Below are 19,928 nucleotides of genomic sequence, written 5' to 3' on the forward strand. Positions count from 1 at the left end.
GAAATAAAAACTGTAGAGGCAATTTAAGTATAATGAAATTTTACAGAGATTAAATATCTAACAATTATTATTCTAGTTTTTCTAGTTTATTCTCTATAAAAGGATTTATAATTGGCTAGCATAAGTTTGACTCATACTCTTTGTTGTAGACACATTTTAAGCCTCATTAGAAAGCTAATTATGCTTCAAACTTACAGAGCTATCAAAATTCAGAAAATTTATTTTAGGATTTGAGCAACTGCTGAGTTAATATTTCGCCAAGCTCTTTAATTTCATCTGATTTGATAATTTAAAAAATTTCCATTTGTAATTCTTCATGCAGGAATTTTTAATATCATGTCCAAAAGTTATAAAGTTGGTACCATTAAAGCTTTAATAAAGAATGGAGGACCAGACAATATTGTGTTGTTTTTTTTGTTCTCTGTTCTCTAAGTTGAAGGAAAGCATAATATAATTGGTTGAGCATTCATTTTCCCTTGTTTATTTTTTGTGAAATATACATTTGAATAGACAAATTTGAAGTAAAAACTGTGAAGTACCTTTTTTTTCTCTCTACCAAGAGTGGCAGTGTTGTTCAACCTTATAGCCTGCAGAACAAAAAAAACATCTTGGAGCCTTTGAGTACAACTATTCCTAAAAAAATGAGTCCCTCATCAAGTGATGAAAAGCTCTCTGGTGAAACAATTTTGAAGGACAAGTATCTGCTGTAAAGATAATCCTTTGCTAACAAAATTTAGTAGTCTGATAATAATTAAAATACATATTCTTGCATAGTTATAAACCATAATTATTACCATTACATTTCTGATAATTATATTAATATTTGTTGTTTTTTAAGCTTAACTAGAAAACGATCAAAGCAATTGGAGCCTCTTGATATTTCACCAGATTTAAATAGCAGCATTTCTGTACAGGATATCACTGCTAAAGGTTAGCCCTTAGTAATTTATAAATGCTGATCTTTATTAATCAATACATTTACTTTTGCCTACTACCTTTACTTTTGATTACTCTTTATAAGCTTACATTAAATGTCACATTGCTACCCCCCTTTTTTTATTTCTTGAAAATGTTGCATAATAATTCTTGGAGACCTTTTTTTTAAAATATACTTTAGAAAAAGATAAACTATAGAAAAAAGGTATATGCTTTTCTCATTATTTTTTATTAATAATTTCCATCCCTTTTTTTTAAATTGTCATTTTCAAATAGGAAATTGGTAATGTACTACTTTTCAATACTTGAGTTAATATTCGAGCTAGTTTTTCAGTAGGCCTATAGTTTTAATATAAAAAAAAACAATCTGGTTTTACCAAACATTTTTTAAATTTTTCTGCATAAGGCTCAAAACTTCAGCCAATATTGTTTAGTGTGTAAGCTTTCTAATAAGTTTTTTTTTTCTTTTGGGCTATTCTGCATATAATTTTTCAATCCTTTTTGTTTTCATTGGAGTGGTGGTGGTGGATGAGTGGTAAGTGCTTGCTTCTAAACTGAGGGTCTTGGGTTTGAATCCAGATGAAGACTGGGATTAGAATTTTGGGATTTTTAGGGCACCCCTGACTCCACTCAACTCTAGTGGGTACCTAACATTAGTAAGGGAAAGTAAAGGCGATTTTTCATTGTGCTGGCCACATGACACCCTCATTAACCATGGGCCTCAGAAACAGATGACTTTTACTTCATCAGCTCCATATATTGAAAGGTCTGAAAGGGTAACTTTACTTTTCTTCTATTATGATTTTTTCTCTGCCAATGATTGGCTTATTGAAGACTTTTTTCAAACAAAGAATATCATATTTCTTGTTCTCATTTTATTATTATTTTAAAAAATTACTGTCATTTTTTAAAAATAAAATAATTATTTTTACAAAATGTAATAGACATCTGTTATCTGCTATAGGTGACCAATCAAACAATAAAGTTAGTAAAGATTCAGGAATAGAAATAGACAAGCCATCAAGGAGTGAATCAAAAAGTCCAACTAGAAAATTGGATCCAGTGAATAATGTTCATAAGCAGCAAATTGAAGGTTCAATAGAAATAAAAAAGAATACAGAAAATAGTTCAGGAATAACACGAGCAATTTCTTTGACACCTAGAACAAATAGACAAAAACAGGTTCAACTTTTTTATGTGTTCTAGTTTCTTTTCTAGTTAAACATGTTTGGCTACCATTTATAAAACAATTTATTTTAAGAAAAGATTAAACTAAAATCTAAAAATATTTGCTAAGTTTGAAACAAGAGTCTAGAAGTTGTAATTATAAGTATATGAAGATTAAAAAAAAATGTAATGACCTAAACATTATTTGAAAAATAAAAAATCAGTTGATCTGGAAAATGTTATATTCTGGTTAATTCCAATGTAAATAAATTTTATGGGTGGGCATAAATCTTATATGGTGGATGACTTCATTCCAAAGGCAATCTTTTTAGCCTGTTCACATTAGAATGCTTCTGGAAGTACTTTAAAGACCAGCTCTGACATTAGTTAACTCAGTTAACTTTTACTGGCATAGAGGTAAAAACTTGGCAGTCTTCTGAAAATGACAGCTGAAGAACTCATACAAAAACAATGGCAGGTACCATTACAGTGTCTGACCCAACCAGACAATGACTTTGTCTGTGTCAGATGTAGGTCTTAACTGGTTCTTTGTAACCATATAAAGTTCTGCTATTGTACTTAATTTTTGGACTCTAAGACATTGGCTAAATATTATTATTATTATTATAATTGTGCAATATATATATATATATATATATATATATATATATAAATATAAATATAATAAATAATTTGGTTCTGGTAATTATTTGTGAAATAAAATGGTATACTCAAATGGCTCCTTTTCAAATATTTGCATAACAAATATTAAGATTAGAAATTAGCTTTGCAGACATTACTACTGTTCCGAAGACCATGACCATCTATTATTAGAACTTATTATAATATTTTGATATTTTTAGCTTTATTCCAGTATCTTAATTGTGTTCTATAACATATTATATGACACAGGTAATACTGTACAGTCCAAGGCAATATAACTCTGATGTCCCAGTAGAAAGATCAAAGAGTGCAAGTGTAGCAATGAGGAGATCAAAAGATAATTATGAAACAAACATTAAGTCCTTATCAACCTCTCATGTTTCATCCAAACCTGATCCAAATAAAGTATTGACTTATCTGAAGACTAACAAATATGATGATAGTGGTATGTAACCTGAATGAGTCTTACAGTTACAACTATAATCAAATTGAAATAAACAGTAAAAATGATGAGAGTGCCCACAGTTTCCTGTTTAAGTGTTGACTAAACTAAGTTTGTGACATGTTTATATGTTAACTAAACTAAGTGTCCACAGTGACCTGATTAAGTATTGACAAAACTAATAATGAATATGAATAATGAATAAATAAATAAATATATATATATACATATATAATTAAATAATTCTAAACATAAACAAGATGAGAAAGGGAGTTATTGTCACTCAAACTTGATAGTGACCCCTGTGGGTTGCTGTTATATGATTTGTCACAAACAAACACATAACTAAATCATATTCACAACTGGGACTTTGAATTAATTAGAATGAAACCAATAATTTTCAACAGACTTTGAAGAGAACAAATACAAGGATCTTTGTCACTTCTTTTGTAATGTTTTATGGGGTTGCAGATAATTTAGATCACATAACGTTGTAGCTTCTAACTGTCTTTGGTCTGAGTGCACAAGTTATGACCACATCACCCTAAAAAAAAAAATCATTGAGTCCAATGGAACTGAGCCTCTGCGGCATCATTATACACTGTAGGCAGTGGTTCATGGGATGGATAGCACTGCATTTTCAGCCAGATTCGACCTATTAGTCATTGTTCTGGCATTACTGCCATACAGACTTCCATTAGTTGCATGCTTTTGACTGTTTTTTTTTTTTAAATGAATCATACAAATTTACATACAATATGCTTTTCTAAAAAAGAGAAAGAGTATCATTTTGAAGAACTGTAAAAAACAACATTGCATTTATTTAGAGAATGGTGACATTAGAAATTGGATTTTCATTTTTAGAGCACTTTGTTTTGGAGATAAAAACATATGTAAAGTAATACTGCCTTCTCCACCTTGTATGAAGGTTCTTATATGTGCATGCAGTAACATGCTTTAATTTGAAAATAAAAGTGTACTCTTTCAGAACACAAAAAGTAACAATTGCATCTGTTTCGAGCATGATGAAAGCAATATATCATCAGATTTACAATTTTCAAAAACTTTTAGCTTTTGAGATCCTGATGTGATTGACAGACAAATTGACATGCAAGCAGCACAAAAATAAATAGTAGGTTAATTGCTTTGACAAACAATTTTAATGCCTGTTACAGTGCCTGATGTAACAGATGGCTTTAACAAGTTGATTGAGATGAGAAGACTGTTGGGATGGGTGACTGAAATACCTAGACACGGACCTGGCGTAAAGAAGAAAATGGAAAGCTTAAAAGATTTTGATGATGAGGAAAAGGTAAAATTATAATCATAGTTATAGTAGAAGTCAGAAGTGTGACCAAAAATAACTAGTCACATAAATTATCAGTCTTGAACTGAAATAACATTTTTAGGAAATAGTAATGTACAAAGTCATGTTTACAGTTTATACGTAGACAAAATTTTAATGGTTAAATTTCAAGTGCAATAATGTTGTGAAGATGAATTTGTAAACAAATTAGGAAAAGGTTTTGAATGGTATTCATTGTTGCATGCTTTCACATCTTTGTATTGAATTTCCTAGTAGTGATTTAGCTTTATTAATTAATAAAAAGTGTTCTTTGATATTTAATTCTTAATTACACAAGAGACTCAACACTATATGGGATGTATAAAAGTCATAAATATATTAACTATACATTAATGCCTTAAATTACAAAATAATAATTAAAAACAAAAAAAGAATTAACATGTGACATGATTAAGTTAATGTTAGTTTTGTATTTAATTTTTTTTTTTTTGCTTTAACTATTATTACAATTAAAAAAAAAACAACTAAATTTTAATTAAATTTTGTTTTTGTTCTAAGAATTGTGCAAACATTGTGAAAGAAGACACTGGAAAGTTTTATTACTGCTTGCCTCATAACAGCAGCAATCTTAGAGCTAGATATGATCCATATGATCTTGAGGTGGTGTCAGCTAATACAGCAAGGTCACAAAGAATGTATTTTACCATCAGTGCCTCCTATGTGTCTATGGTAATAATATAAAATAATTAGTAAATTTCACTCACTTATATTCATATTGTGAATTTTTTTTTTACTTTATTTTTCTAAAGAAGTTTAAGTTGACATTATTATTATTGTAATTATTATTTATTGTTTAATTTTGTATGAAAACTACAGCATTGAAATGTAATAGTTTTTTGTGAAGTCTATTGATTTTATCTTAAATGTTTGTCAGTGCTATGAAACTGATGAGAAAATGAACGAGTCCAATGCTACACCTGCCCTATGGTGGATTTGGGAACGACGATTATTTAAGATGATTTTCCACATTCCTGTTTTTGTAAAATTCAGGTAAATGAACTGATGAAGAAGTGTTTTATTGTTAGCTGTGATTTATAAAGAAAAGTGATACTATGCAAGCCTAATTCTAATAATATTTATCTTTATTATTATTGCTACAATTCATCTGTTTTGAAAGTTTTAAATTTTTTTTCCCAAATGGGGTTTATGACAACAAAAATTAGTTAGACTTGACAAATAATCAATCTACTGTTTTTTCAAGAAGCCTAGCTGGTTTAGGATCTTTTATTTTGAGCCATATTTTTTCTGGAGGATAAAGTTGTGTTTTTTTAATGAGCTCTTGTTTTAAAATGTTCAAAAGTATATAGTTAATTATTTGATTTTACAAACTATTTTACATTTTAGATTGTGGAAAGCTTTTAAAAACTGGAAAAAAACAATACTTAGACAAAAGAACAAAGGTCAAAAGTAAGTTTATTTGTTTTTAAATTCTACTAATATTGTCATCCAAATTACTTCAATGAGTTGGTTCTGAGAAAACAACAACTTCACAGCAAACAGTTTTTTACTTTTTTTCAAGCACATATTTTTTTTACCCACTTTCACATGTAAGATGGATTTAAATATCTTGTTTTTTTTTTCTCTGATTGAGAAATAGAAATAAAAAATTAAGTTCTTTAATTTGAAAATTATTAAAAACAGTTTTGTCCTGCTTTACAATATATAAATTTTAACCTACTTACAATCACCAGTGTTTTTTTAATCCAGTTTTTTTAGTGTCACTGTACTTATGCTGAAATACTCTGATAGCTATCTCCTCTCATTTAAAGTTATTTCATTACTCAAAGCATATGTCTTTATAATATAGTCTAAAACTGATCCTACATGGAACCCCTGGCTTAACTGGGCAATCTTTCCATCTGCATGTTCTATCATGAATGTTTTTTACAATTTATTTTTTTTATAACTTATTTTTTAAAGAGCCAATACAGTGTATGTAAAAAATATTCGAGTAAACCTTGGTCTAATGTAAAGCTACTTTTTCTTTCAGAGACAAACTCTGCAAATCTTTATTCATAGCTAATGAGGTGCTTCAGGGATGTCTCATACATGTAAGGAGCATTTGTGAGAGTACTAAAGATGTCCTGAAAGATGGTTCTTCTAGCTCTCTTATCTCCCTTATTGAGCTTGATCCAGGAGCAACGCTAAATCTTGAGGAGTTTGAGCTTCGCCAGAAGAATAGATGTGACAGGGCCTTGCTACAGTTGAACAGGCTCAGAGAACAAATCATAGAGATTGTATGGGAAGCGTGTGCAGTGAGTCTAGCTTACAAATAATTAACAACATTTCATTGTTGAACAGATTAAAAGATTATATTGATGAAAGTAATTAGAAATGTTTATAATTGTAATACCTTATAATCATGGTTAATAAATTATTTTAAGACTGTTGCTGAAATGGAAGGTGTGGCTCAAGGGATCAGAGATGATTCTGGCAAAAAACTAAACAACAAAGTTAACCTTACTGCTTATTTAGACAGAGGAACAACAAAGAATATGCTAGTGAAAAAATTAGATCAGAAAAGTATGTTTATACAAAGTCATAACCTTATATACTTGATTTAAAGCATTGTATTTCCTTCTTTATTTTTCCATGCAATTTCTTTTTAAAAAAAGACCAAACAAAATTGCCAACTTTTAATCTAAATTGTGAGTTTCCTACAATCATTTGAAAACATTTTCAGTTGATGCAGAGTACCATGGGTGTTATGTTTAAATTAGAGTAAAACAACTATTATTGATAGGTTTGTGAAGTATGCTTACACACACATTTACTAGCATTAAGGTTTTAAAGTACCTTGAGTAAATTTTACTGCCATGCAATGGTCATCTGCCACCTGGTACAGCTGACTGTAATACAGTGTTTTAGTGTCATCAACATTCAGCTCATGGGAGCTAGCATGTCCCTGTACAGATTGACTGTTGTAAATGTGAAAGTAGAACACTCCAGATTTTTTTTACTGCTCAGATTATAAGGTTTTGAATTAGCTTCTTTGAGGCGATCATCTTGGATCATGGAACCTAAAGAGCAGAACTCTCTCTTACTTCAGTAGGTGATCATCAAGATCCATTTATTGTTTTTAAGGATATTGATCTTAGTGTCTACCAACCATCCAACCTTATATATTGTGAAGTTTCACAAAAATATATGAGGCCCATTTATATGCTTTATATATGTTGTAAAATGTGAGTACAATGGAAGAATTTTTGTGAGTAGTTATCTAATCTTTAGTTGATCACAAACTTTCATTTGAAGGTACATGTATATATGTTTGTCTCCTATCTAGAAGCTAAGCCTTTGTATGCTGAGATTGCTGAGTGGCGTAAGATCCTGGCAAGACTGTCATGTTTCCTTAGATGTATAGATTACTTGCTTCAAGATTTGTTGCGACACTTAGTTTTCTCTGCTGCTCAGAATCTTCTAGATCATATGGCTGATTCTTATAAGTCGTATGATTTAAGAGACTTTGAAGCTGTAGAGGAAGAAGTAAGTATCTAAACAACATTTTTTATTAAAAAATATAGACATTGAATCAAAATTTGTTTCTCTATTTGATAAGTTTCTTTATGTATTTTTTTAATATTGAAAACATTTAACAATGATCATTCACCATATTTTTTTTTCATTGTGACATTACATAATCTTATGTATATTATTTGTAAGAATGTTTTATAGTTTTTCAAATGCTTTTATTAAGTCGCTCTGTATGTTTCTTGCATGTTAGAATTTTCTATTTAAATGCTGTTGTTTTTTCCTCAGGAAAGTTCTATCAGATCAACAAGTTCTAGAATTCTCTCATCAAGGTCAGCAGAATTTATTTATTTGTAACAATAAATTGTTTTTAAAGATGTTCTTTTGAAAATATTTATAAAAACAATAGAATTAACAAAAATATATTTGAATAAAAAAAAGTATAATAATAGTCCATTTGTTTGATCACAGAGCCTATACACCAATGACAAGATTCCAGCACAAAGTAATAGAAGAACCCACAGCTGAGAGTCCTGAAGCTTATATTATTCCCAAATATGATTTTAATAAGATAGAAGTAGTTCAAGGTCCACCAGATATTGATGAGGTAGCAAACTATATTTAGAATACAAAAAAAAAAATTTCTTTCGAAGTCAAGTGATTCAGAATTTTAAACTCTTTTCAAATGATTCCATCAGGTTCTGGAAGAAATAAGACGTAGGGATATTGTGGAGGAGGTCATCAGTCCTGTCTTTACTGTCAAACTAGTTTTAAATGTGCCTACTCTTACTAGCAACCAATCTCAAGATGGTACAGCCAAAAGAAACTCTAAAGTGAAATGGTCCCTAAAAGGAGAAAAAACACATGAACATAAAGGGATAACCAGAGAAAACAGCACTGGTAGTTGTCTTTTCAAAGCATGATAGATTATTATTAATTTTGATTTAAAATGTTTGAATATTTTATTTTAGTTGCTATTTTTTATATGTAAGCTTACACTATAAAACAGTGTTTTTCTTAGTTATATTTGTATAAATGCATTTGCAAAAACTTATTTACTTTACATTTGAGAAAGCATTGTTCTCTTCCTTCTTACAGAATCAGATTCAGAAACTGAGAGTGACTATGAATCAGAGGAATCAGAAATAGATGAAGATGATAATGTCCATAATAAAACAGATGCAAAACTTGATCCATATGCATACCCTAACAAAGAAAAGGAGTAAGTTTCTCCTCCTTTTTTTGAAAGTCAGAAATATTAAATTTTTTCACTCCCTGCAGGGCTTTATATTGAACTTTTTAATTAATTGGAAGATCATTGACTGGGTTAAAGAGGATTCACAAATATGTAGCTTAATTAAAAGTGAAAAGTTGCATAGCAGCTGTATCAGAATGACGACTTTAGACTTTTGGAAAACTTGTTTGGGTATAGTCTTACTACAGTAGTGAGCCACAAGTAATCTTCTTTCCATGAGAGAATATCTTACTTTTACATTTTCAAGAAAATATTAAAACTCTTTGTAAAAGTAACCTTCATCATCAAACATATGCATGCTTCTAATTTTTAAAAGAGTATAAGATTATAGTATAAGGCAATATTTTCAATTGTGAACTTGAAAGAAAAGTGAAGTTCACATGACTTAGCTTACTTGTTTCAACCTACTAAGTTGTTCTCTCAATTTCACTTGCAATTTCTAATTATTCTTTTGTTGGCCTCCTTCAGTCGTAGAACGACTATGGTTCATCTCGAACACTTTTTCATGTAACTTTGGAGCCCTATTTTGGAGAGACACTCCCGTCCACATATATTGCAGGTTAAGGTGGCTTTTTCTTTGGTGATAGAGGAGCCAGAGATTTTTCATATGGCATGCTTATTATTTCCCTTTTTATAATCCTATATAATTTTGTATCTAATAATATCATTTTTTTTAAACTTCAAAATTTTTTTATCTTTCATTTATCACTTCATTAAACTTTAAAAAAAAAAAAAAATCATACTTAAAAATAAAAAAGTTTGACTTTGTGTTTCTGGAACTCCCTAAACAGCACCAAGACTTTTGTGAGCTTATCCCCCAGTTCTGCTGAATTTAATGCCTGCATCAGGTCTATGATTTGTTACTTTGAGGATACAGTTGGTAAGAGAATGGACTCACTGAATGCAATATATATATATTGTTTATAACTATTTCAATGGATAATATTTTATGCAGGAGGAAATTATTTATTTCACTTTCAATATTTCTTTTCTAAATAATTGACCCTTTAGGTAGTCATTTAGAGGCGCAGTGGCTAAGTGGTAAAGCACGGGTTCCAAAGGTGGGGTCCTAAGTTTGAATCCTGGTGAAGACTGAAATATATAATTATGAAATCTTTGGGTGCCTATGAGTCCACCCAGTTCTAATGGGTACCCAACATTATTTGAGGGGAAAAGTAAAGGCTGTGTTGTGCTGGCCACATGACACCCTTTTTAACCTTGGGTTGCAGAAACATGACCTTTACATCATCTGCCCTATAGATCGCAAAGTCTGAAAGGGGAACTTTACTTTTTAGGTAGTCATTAAAATGCTGTATTATGAAAATCATTCTTAGCAAAACAATTTCTTTTGCCCATCTATGAGTTTCACCATTCTGATTTTTATCAGACTTGTTTAAAAAAATGTTTGAATCAGTTAGATTAAGAAGATGAGATTTTCTTATTTTGAAAGCAATATCTACATTCTTGTAAAATTTAGTAAAATCAAGAGCTAGCCATTTTATTCACAATACACATTTGCTTTTAGTTTTACTTTTTATTTCATTTTGATTCCATGTTCAATGAATGTTGAAAGCACAAATAAAAAAAAAAAAGAAGATAATACATATAGATTTGTTATGCAAAAATTATTTTTTTTTACAGTTAAAGTAACTCCAATGCTCAGAGAGCCCAAACTGGCTGTATTCTACTCTCCTCCCAAACATGACCTTAAGCTTAACTGTGATGAAGAGGAAATGGAAGAAAAACAAGAAGTTATGCAGGAATGGCCCAACCTTGACCTTGTGCTCAGAGAAGATCCAGCCTATCAAAAAATATTAACTGGGATGTTTAAATATGTAGAAATGGAAATGCAGTTGCTTGAGCAATTTATTTCAGTATGTTTGATTATCACTTCATATCTCTCTGTTATTACTTGCCCTACAAATGATATATATATATATAAGGGTTTTCTTTACATTTCTTGTTCATTTTGAGATTCAGATACCAACTGTTTTCTTTTCTTTTTCAACATACAACAACATGAACATTTCTTTCTCAGTCAAATTGAATGTGTTTACATTTATTGACAGAACTATAGTGGATTTTGTCAAATGGTGGATAAATCAAGAAAAGTAAATGTGGAAGAATCAATAGCTAAGAATCCATGGACATCAGAGGATTTTAACCATATACTTGGAGTTCATTTAGAAATGGTCTGTGCAGTAATACTTACTGTGTTCATTTTAAACTTATTCTAAAATTAGAACTAATAAGCTACACAAAATATTAGGCTGAGCAATCATTATGAAAAGTGAGATCAATACCAAAATCAATTTAATTGAAAAGTATAAGGAATAGCTTGCACATTTTTAAAGTGATATTAGTTACTTAATTAAATTTATTTCTATTTAATTCTATCTGATCTGTTGATCTTCCTCATTTAACAATGTTATTTAAACGAAATTCCTTTTTTTTTGTTGATGTTTTTTTTTTTTACTGATAAATAAACATAGATTCTGTTTTTATATGGACACTATACTTGTATTTAAAATTTTTAGATTCGGCGTATGAATAAAATGGTGACATCCAGAAGAGTAGCCATGATCCAGGTGGAAGGGGTTGACTTCAGAGATGCCTGTCTGCCTTATCCCCAGGCAGTGGTGGATGCTACCAACAAATGCCTACCAATCATAGCCAACAAACATAATGATGATCTGATGACAATCATTAAGGTATAATTAATATATCTTTTCCTGTTCATTTTAAAGTCTTTGAATTAATCATGATTTTAAGAAAATGTTTGTTTTAATTGATAAAGAAATATTTGAGTATTTATAATTTCTTTTATAAACAATTTGATTGTAAGTCATGGTGGATGAGTTATAAAGTGTTTCTTAATTGAGAGTTTAGTTCTAAGTTTGATAAGGCTTAGATCTTAATTCAAGCTTTGAGAACATTGTTGAGCTCACCTAGAATCAATGTTAAGTCTCCTCATAAAAGTTGGGATTGTAAAATATTGGTGAACAATGTATCCTACATCATAGACTTCGAAGTCTAATGGTCTGTTTAAATACATAAACTGTCACTTGACTGCCTCATGAAAATGTTGTTTATACACTGTCTATAAAGATTATTGAACAGACAGAGTAGACAGGTGTGTTATGGCTACTTTAGGTGTCAGCTTCATATTTTAGTCTTGTTATTATATAAGGTCTACCTACCTTTCAACATATCTCTGTTATCAATGGGTACATTTCATTTAATATTGTAATTGCCTTAGCCAAAGACATGTTCAGTTATATGTAGTGATATACATGTTAAACAGTTTGAAACACTTGCTTAAGTCAAAATAAATCCTTAGTAAACTTTTTTTTTTTGTATATAAATTAATAGTTGCATTTAATGTTATATTTATTTTATGAACAGGGAGCCTCTAAGAGGCTAGACAAAACAATTTTGACTGTTGAAGAGTTCGTGGAGCATCTCTCTTTTCTGGGTCGCATGTCAACAGAGTTACCTGCACTAGATAAAGAATATGATGTTGTCAATAAATTATTTACTGTTGCTAAATCTTACAAAGTTACTATCAAAGCTGAAGAAATGGCTCTGTACCAGACACTGTCTCCAAGTTTTCAACACTTAAAAGTAAATTTGAAATTAATTTTAAATTATTTAAATTTATTTATTTATTTATTATTAATTAATCTGGACAGTTATTCAACAAAATAAAAACCTAAAGTAAAATTTAAATTGAAGGAGCTTTATCAGAAAATAGTTGTTGTAAACACAGTCATATATCGTGATTTTTTTTTTTTTTCTATTTCACTGCTTGTAAAAAATGTATTGCCTCCCTTTATTTAATAATCGTCGTTGAATGATTTAAAAAATGTTTTTGTATTATGGGTATGATTTTTTTTTTACAGAATACTATCTTGTACTGTGAGGCCAAAAAAGATGACAACATAAGAAAATTTTCATCTCAACTTGACAGTCTTATTGGCAATATCAAGACCTCCTTAATGGATTTAAAAATACGTGTCCAAGACCCAGAACTCCTGCATGTTGACACGCATCCCCTTTCGGCTTTGGAAACTACTCGACTTCTTCAAGAGGAAGTGCATATTTTGTCTATAAAAGCAAGGAGCTATGCCAGCTACCAAGAGAGATTTGGATCTTCTTTGTCAAAACAAAGAAAAAGTTATTATGGAGAGTTAGTTGTTTTTTGTTTTTTTTTCAAAATATGCTAAAAGACATCAAAATTAAGTATAAGTAAACTTTTTGTTTTTTTTCCCACTGTTGTTATTTATAGTTAAAATATTTATTGAATTGTCTTAATACATTATTAAAATTTAAGCATTTTATAATAGCTATTTTACTCTTTAAATAAAGACTTCAAGGCTTAGAAAGACGATCAGATAACAGTATTCAAGAAATTCAGGCAGACTTGAGTGAAATTGAAAGAGACTTAACTCTGAGGACATTACTGTGGCAGTCATTAGAAGAATGGGCAAAACTAGTGGAGGAATGGATGGAAACCCCATTTGATTCTATCAACGTTGAAGGGCTGCAAAAAAATGTGAACAAGTTTACTCAAACACTTTACATGCTAGAAAAAGGTAATAAAAAATGTTGAGGAACATTTACTTTTTAGAGAAAGATATATTATAAAGTGATTTTTAAAAAAAGGCTAGGAACATTTCAATCAGTAGCACCGGGTTTAAAGGGTTAAGAATAAAATATATTAATTATACCTTGCTGTGAAATAACAAATATTGGCATATATTACAATTTAAATTTAAAAAAAAGAATTCCCACATTTTCCCAGTTAATAGCATGTTTACTGAAAAGCTACATTTTGTTTTAATGCCAAATAATTTTAATCTTCTTTTAATAATTATCACTTAGTGTGTACTCTTTTTTCAAGCATTCGCTGTGAAGTGTTAAATGTTGATACTAGTGGTAGCAAGTGGCAGCAGTCTCAGTTAATTAATTTTGAGTTGTAGGGTAAAAGATGTTTCATACATTTGTTTCCTTTCTTTTCATTGGTGGTAATTATTTTTTCTTTCTTTTGCATTGGTATTTATCATATTTTTGTTTCCTATTTTTGTTTTAATTTTGATTTTTTTTCTCTGAAATGTCTTTAATGGTTTATTCTTTGTATTTTATTACAAGTTGATGAAAATATCAAATGTCACTTTATTATGTGATGCCATATTGTTTGAATATTTAGCTAAACCATTTTTAATACATTAACTTTTTCATTGAGCTTTTCATAATAATTTCATATAAGTTTATACACAGTTGCACTACAAATGTCCAGTAGAGTTAATATTCTATTTTTATATTTTGTCTTGTAGTTATAAATTGTAGAGTTTCAAACACTAATACACTTTTCAAAACATGAAATTTCTAAACTTTGTATGTCTATATTTTTTTTAATTTTTGTTTTGCAAATTAAATTTCATTTAGTTAGGATTAGAAACAAACAAAAATAAAAAGATAGTCTCCTCTAATCTTTGGGACACATTAAATTTTTTGCAGTGTTATTGCAACTTAATTTTACTTTTTATTCATTGCTAATAGGACTGCCACATAATCAAGTTGTTCCAAAACTTAAGGAAAAAGTGTTAGACTTCAAACAGGGCATGCCTGTGATCATTGCTCTGAGAAATCCATCTCTTAAGCCTCGCCACTGGGAGGAAATACAAAAAGTGATTAACAAATCCATTAGTCATGATAAAAATTTTACACTTGGAAATTTGATAGAAATGAATGTAAGTTTTTAAAATTCTTCAAACATATTTTTGTAGTTCAAATCTAGTGTATTGAGAAGATTTTGAAACCCTGATTACAGAAGTTTTTTTTAATACTTGTCAAACTAAAACTCTTTTTGTTTTTTGATAGTGTTGCTAAATGTTTAGAAAACCTCGTAATGACAGATTCTCCAACCCATTGGTTGCAACACCTTTTGGTATATCAAGTGTTTTCTGTTCCTTTTTTTTATTTTAAAGTTTTTCAAAAGTACATTCATCATAAAACACTTTTGCTAATAAAATACACAAACTTTCTTAACAAATGTTGGAAGTCTAGCCCTGAATACTATGCTATTAGAGCATGGAATGGGTTGCCTGAGCTAGCCAGGAAAACCAGTGACTTGGCAGAATTTAGGTCATTGGTTAATAGACATGACTAAATGCTTGACGCTTAGGACGTAATCTTCTTTTTTGAAGTAACGTCTGTATTATATAAGATAAGATAATTTAGATTCTATAGAAACTCTCTTAAGCAACTCAAAAGGACAACAAACAAAACAACCAAAAAATTTTTAAAGGGTGAATAAAATGAATTGAAAAAATATTAAAGTCTAATTATTGATTTTTGTGATAATCTGATTAATTAATTTAATATTTTTTAGGGTAAATTTTAAAAAATCATGATTACTTAAATATATAAACATTCATTTTACATTTTACAATGTATTTTGTATGTAGTTGTTTCTTTTTTCTTTTTCTACAAAAAGATCTTTAAGCATAAAGATAAGATCCAGGAGATTTCTACCACAGCAAGCAATGAAGCTACTCTGGAGCTAATGTTACACAAGGTTAACTCCCTTTTCTTACTTCCCTTATTTCTTTTATTGTGTGCATTAAATCCAAGCCAGTTTCATTTCTAACATAATTTTTTTTTTCAATGTGTGAAAAAACAAACCCAGTTTGAATTGTTCCATTTCTAAAATGTATAAATAAATCTCTCAACATTTGTGTAATTTAAAATTCTCAGGTGATTGACCTTTGGCTTTCAACTGATTTCCGTCTGGTACCACATGCTGGACGAGACACTCTGGTCATTTATGGTGTAGAGGATATAATGGCTCAGCTGGAAGAGAGTCAGGTGACTGTTGGAACCATTAGAGGTTCCAGATATATTGGACCTATTAAGGTAAAATATATTTATTGTCTTCACAAAGTGTACATGTAATAGTTGATGTTTTCAATTAGATTTATCTATTGCATTTAACACAAGTTTTTTTCCCCTGAATAATTTTAGGCTGAAGTGGAAGAATGGGAACGTAAACTTCAAGTGTTTTCTAGAACATTAGATGAATGGTTGACTTGTCAAAGAAATTGGCTTTATTTAGAACAAATATTTAGCACTCAAGATATTCAAAGGTCAAATTGCCTACCTTGTCACTAGTTATTAATTAGTTTTAAATACTTTTCCTTGCACTTGTCATAACATTTATTATATTACAAATTATCATTTGAGTTTACTTTTCAGTCATATGTTGTTTCACGTAGTTGTTAATTCAAAATCTTAATGAATACATTTCTTGTCAGGACTTTATTTTCTTTACTTTGTTACTCTAACTATTCTGTTTTTGTTAACAGACAACTCCCTGCAGAATATAAGCTGTTTATGACTGTAGATAAAGCTTGGAAAGACATCATGCGTAGGACAGAAGACAGACCTAATGCTCTCAAGTCTGCCATTACTCCAGGAACTCTAGACACATTACAGATGTGCAATGCCAACTTAGAGAAAGTCCAGAGATGTTTGGAGGTAACAATTTGATGTTTCCATTGAAGGCTTTGTTCATTTCTAAAGAGATCACTGCCAATACTTTTTTGTGTGAGAACTGTTTATGATGAAGAATGAATCATGGACTAACCCTACTTTATTTAAAAAATCTATTAAAATAGGAAAACAAAAGGAATCCTCCAAATTTACAAATTTAATTTGATCCACCTTAGTGCTTGTATATTGTAACTCACTTTTTAAATTCCAAATTATCCTTATCTCTGGGCAATGTTTTAAAAGTCTATTGGTGACCCATTGTCGGGTCAGCAGAAAAATACTCTTTTGTTTTTTAAGGGGTAAATGTTGATGTAAATTATAAAATATAATGATTGTTTCTTTCTTTAATTAGGATTACCTTGAGACCAAACGGTTCATTTTTCCAAGGTTTTACTTCCTTAGTAATGATGAGCTGTTGGATATTCTTGCACAATCTAAAGATCCTAATGCTGTTCAGGTATGTATTCAGCTTACAGAAGAAAGAAATTCTTTTTATTTAGAAAGAAACTCCTTTTTTTTTTTTTTTTTTCTTATTTGTTTCACTTAATGAATAATTTATTTTTTAAATACATAATCAACAACATTTTTTCAATATTATGATTTGTATTTTATTTTCTGTTAAGCCTCATCTTGGAAAATGTTTTGGTAACATCAAACAGTTGGACATTGCTTTCTTGCCACGGCAGCCTCCAACTGTTAAATCAATTATTTCATTTGAGAAAGAAACTATTACTATGCCAAGGTAATTATTTATTAAACTTTATACATGGAATGTTAAGGAATCAAATATTTAAATGTTGTGTATATCATGGTTCTTATATATGTATTTAAAATAGTTTTAAATATCTCTTTACTTAGAAATGTGAGAGTTAGAGGAGCTGTAGAGCAGTGGCTGTTGACTGTTGAAGCTGGCATGTTTGAAACTGTTAAAAAGTAGGAGATCATTTCAACTATAATTGTTCTGTTTCCTGTAGGCTGTATTGTTTGTTTGTTTCTTTTATTTTTTACATTTTGTTTTACATTTGTTGTTGCTACAAATATTTAGATTAATAGTGTTAATATGATTTTTCTAGCATCTTATGTTTAGTAATCAGAGAAATAAAGTTTTAAAGAAAAATATTTCTAAAATTCTATTAAATAAAACTCTGAATGAGCTTTTACATTTAAAACATTTATTCTAGACATTTAAAAATTGGGTTAGCAGACTGGCAAATGACCAATTTAAAAGAATGGGTTTTGAAACATCCTGGCCAAGTGGTTCTCACAGTTGTAAGTAGCTTACAAATATTCTTTCTGGTTGTTAATCATGTGATAGGACTACATTGCTTTTAACCACAAATTTAACCATTCTTTTCTTGAAGTGTTTTAATCTGTTACACCCAGTTCCCAACCTGATAGTATCTCATTGTTAATTACAAAATAGAATAGAAATACCCTAATTTGTCTTGACCATTCTGTTTTTGCTTTAAATACTTTAATCAAGCATTTCTCTGATTCAATATAGATGCAGGTCATGTTCAACAAAGATGTGACCAAGTCATTTGACTCCCATCACACCAAGTCAGCCTTGAAACAAACACTGGACTCCATAGTGGAGCTGTTGAATCAGCTAGCCAGCTTTACCTATGCCAGACTCCAGGGCTACCAGAGACTGAGTATAGAAGCCTTGCTGACCATAACTGTCCACAACAGAGACATTGTCATTGAAATGCTGAAAAATAAAGTCAAAAGAAAGGAAGACTTTGAGTGGAAGAGGTAAAAAAGAAAAGTCTTTGAAAAGAATGAAAACTAGAGTGTTGTTTCATGTACAGTACATTTGAGTGGGTTACATCATACACAAATATATGTTTAGCACATTTGAGTAGGTTTTCTAGTCAAACTTTATATAGTACATTTGTGTAGGTTACTTTCTGCAACAAAATATAGTACATCTGAGAAGGTTGCATAGTAAACAATATACATTACATGTCAGGTGGATAAATTTTAAAGCAATCTCCTCCAGCTATTTTTCTCATCTTTCATAACATTGTAACCTTACTACTCCATTATATCAACTTCCTTGTCTAGCTTTAATAATCATCTTTGCCCATTTGAGGTGCTAAGCCTACTTCCATTTTACAGCTAGGTCATTAGTTTAATTGATTAGTAAACAAGAAGCTTATGTTGCATATAAAAAAATTCAATCAAATATTTTTTACTTATTTAATTCAGGAAAAAAATCTCTGGAATTTCAGCTTTAATTTCAAACCTTAATTTTATATAATTCTTTGAAAATAGTCATGATTGTGGTAAACAGCTTGTCACTTTCACTATTAAATATCTATGAAATTAAAAATATGTTCATTGCAGGCAACTGCGTTATGAATGGGATGAAACATCAAACAATTGTCTGGTTCTGCAGAGCAATGCCAACTTTCAGTATGGCTATGAGTATTTGGGATGCTCCAACAGGCTTGTCATTACTCCACTGACTGACAGATGCTACCTGACACTGACTGGTGCATTGCATTTACACCTAGGTGGCTCTCCTGCAGGACCAGCTGGCACTGGAAAAACTGAAACTGTAAAAGATTTGGCAAAGGTGAACTTAATACTTCATACATAGTCATGCTCTCATCTATTTTTAGATTCTTGTATATAAGCTTCAGCATGATTACTATTTTCTATTTATAGGCTATGGGGAAACAGTGTGTGGTTTTCAACTGTTCTGAAGGATTAGATTACAAGGTAAATAGAAATTACTAAATTATTATAAGTAAAGAGATATCAAATTTGAACCTAGTCCAAAGATAATTAAAGGAAGCAATATTTCACATGGCTATGCATTCCCAGCTGCGAACTACATATTTTATTATATACTGAAATAGATTTCACTAACTCAAATAATGTAACTATTTTTATCTTTATATTTAAACAAAATAATTTTAATTTTTAATAATAGCCTAACTGATTCATAAATTAGAGTCCTGAGCCAGCCAGGAAAACTAGTGACTTGGCAGAATATAATTCATTGGTTAACATGCATGACTAGATGCATTGACGCATAGGATGTAATCTTCTTTTTTGAAGTAACG

At 29.9% G+C, this 19,928-nt stretch overlaps 1 protein-coding gene across 1 annotated transcript in view; it reads left to right on the forward strand.

Moving 5' to 3' along the window:
* Positions 1-19,928, forward strand: part of LOC106056933 (dynein axonemal heavy chain 6-like) — a 65,109-nt gene that overhangs the window by 883 nt on the left and 44,298 nt on the right. The window contains exons 2-35 of the mRNA XM_056022876.1: positions 561-706; positions 839-930; positions 1,901-2,118; positions 3,016-3,211; positions 4,384-4,520; positions 5,073-5,243; positions 5,449-5,564; positions 5,919-5,981; positions 6,565-6,829; positions 6,959-7,097; positions 7,861-8,060; positions 8,334-8,377; positions 8,517-8,652; positions 8,744-8,945; positions 9,144-9,267; positions 10,092-10,180; positions 10,942-11,174; positions 11,370-11,492; positions 11,838-12,011; positions 12,706-12,924; positions 13,203-13,489; positions 13,669-13,895; positions 14,863-15,053; positions 15,800-15,880; positions 16,060-16,218; positions 16,327-16,448; positions 16,668-16,839; positions 17,207-17,311; positions 17,478-17,596; positions 17,713-17,787; positions 18,036-18,123; positions 18,359-18,609; positions 19,204-19,435; positions 19,528-19,581. Of these exons, the coding sequence (XP_055878851.1) occupies positions 561-706; positions 839-930; positions 1,901-2,118; positions 3,016-3,211; positions 4,384-4,520; positions 5,073-5,243; positions 5,449-5,564; positions 5,919-5,981; positions 6,565-6,829; positions 6,959-7,097; positions 7,861-8,060; positions 8,334-8,377; positions 8,517-8,652; positions 8,744-8,945; positions 9,144-9,267; positions 10,092-10,180; positions 10,942-11,174; positions 11,370-11,492; positions 11,838-12,011; positions 12,706-12,924; positions 13,203-13,489; positions 13,669-13,895; positions 14,863-15,053; positions 15,800-15,880; positions 16,060-16,218; positions 16,327-16,448; positions 16,668-16,839; positions 17,207-17,311; positions 17,478-17,596; positions 17,713-17,787; positions 18,036-18,123; positions 18,359-18,609; positions 19,204-19,435; positions 19,528-19,581 (5,250 nt within the window). The remainder of the gene's footprint in view (positions 1-560; positions 707-838; positions 931-1,900; positions 2,119-3,015; positions 3,212-4,383; positions 4,521-5,072; positions 5,244-5,448; positions 5,565-5,918; positions 5,982-6,564; positions 6,830-6,958; positions 7,098-7,860; positions 8,061-8,333; positions 8,378-8,516; positions 8,653-8,743; positions 8,946-9,143; positions 9,268-10,091; positions 10,181-10,941; positions 11,175-11,369; positions 11,493-11,837; positions 12,012-12,705; positions 12,925-13,202; positions 13,490-13,668; positions 13,896-14,862; positions 15,054-15,799; positions 15,881-16,059; positions 16,219-16,326; positions 16,449-16,667; positions 16,840-17,206; positions 17,312-17,477; positions 17,597-17,712; positions 17,788-18,035; positions 18,124-18,358; positions 18,610-19,203; positions 19,436-19,527; positions 19,582-19,928) is intronic.

Source organism: Biomphalaria glabrata, chromosome 3 (genome assembly GCF_947242115.1).
Source record: "Biomphalaria glabrata chromosome 3, xgBioGlab47.1, whole genome shotgun sequence".
Taxonomy (NCBI): Eukaryota; Metazoa; Mollusca; class Gastropoda; family Planorbidae; genus Biomphalaria; species Biomphalaria glabrata.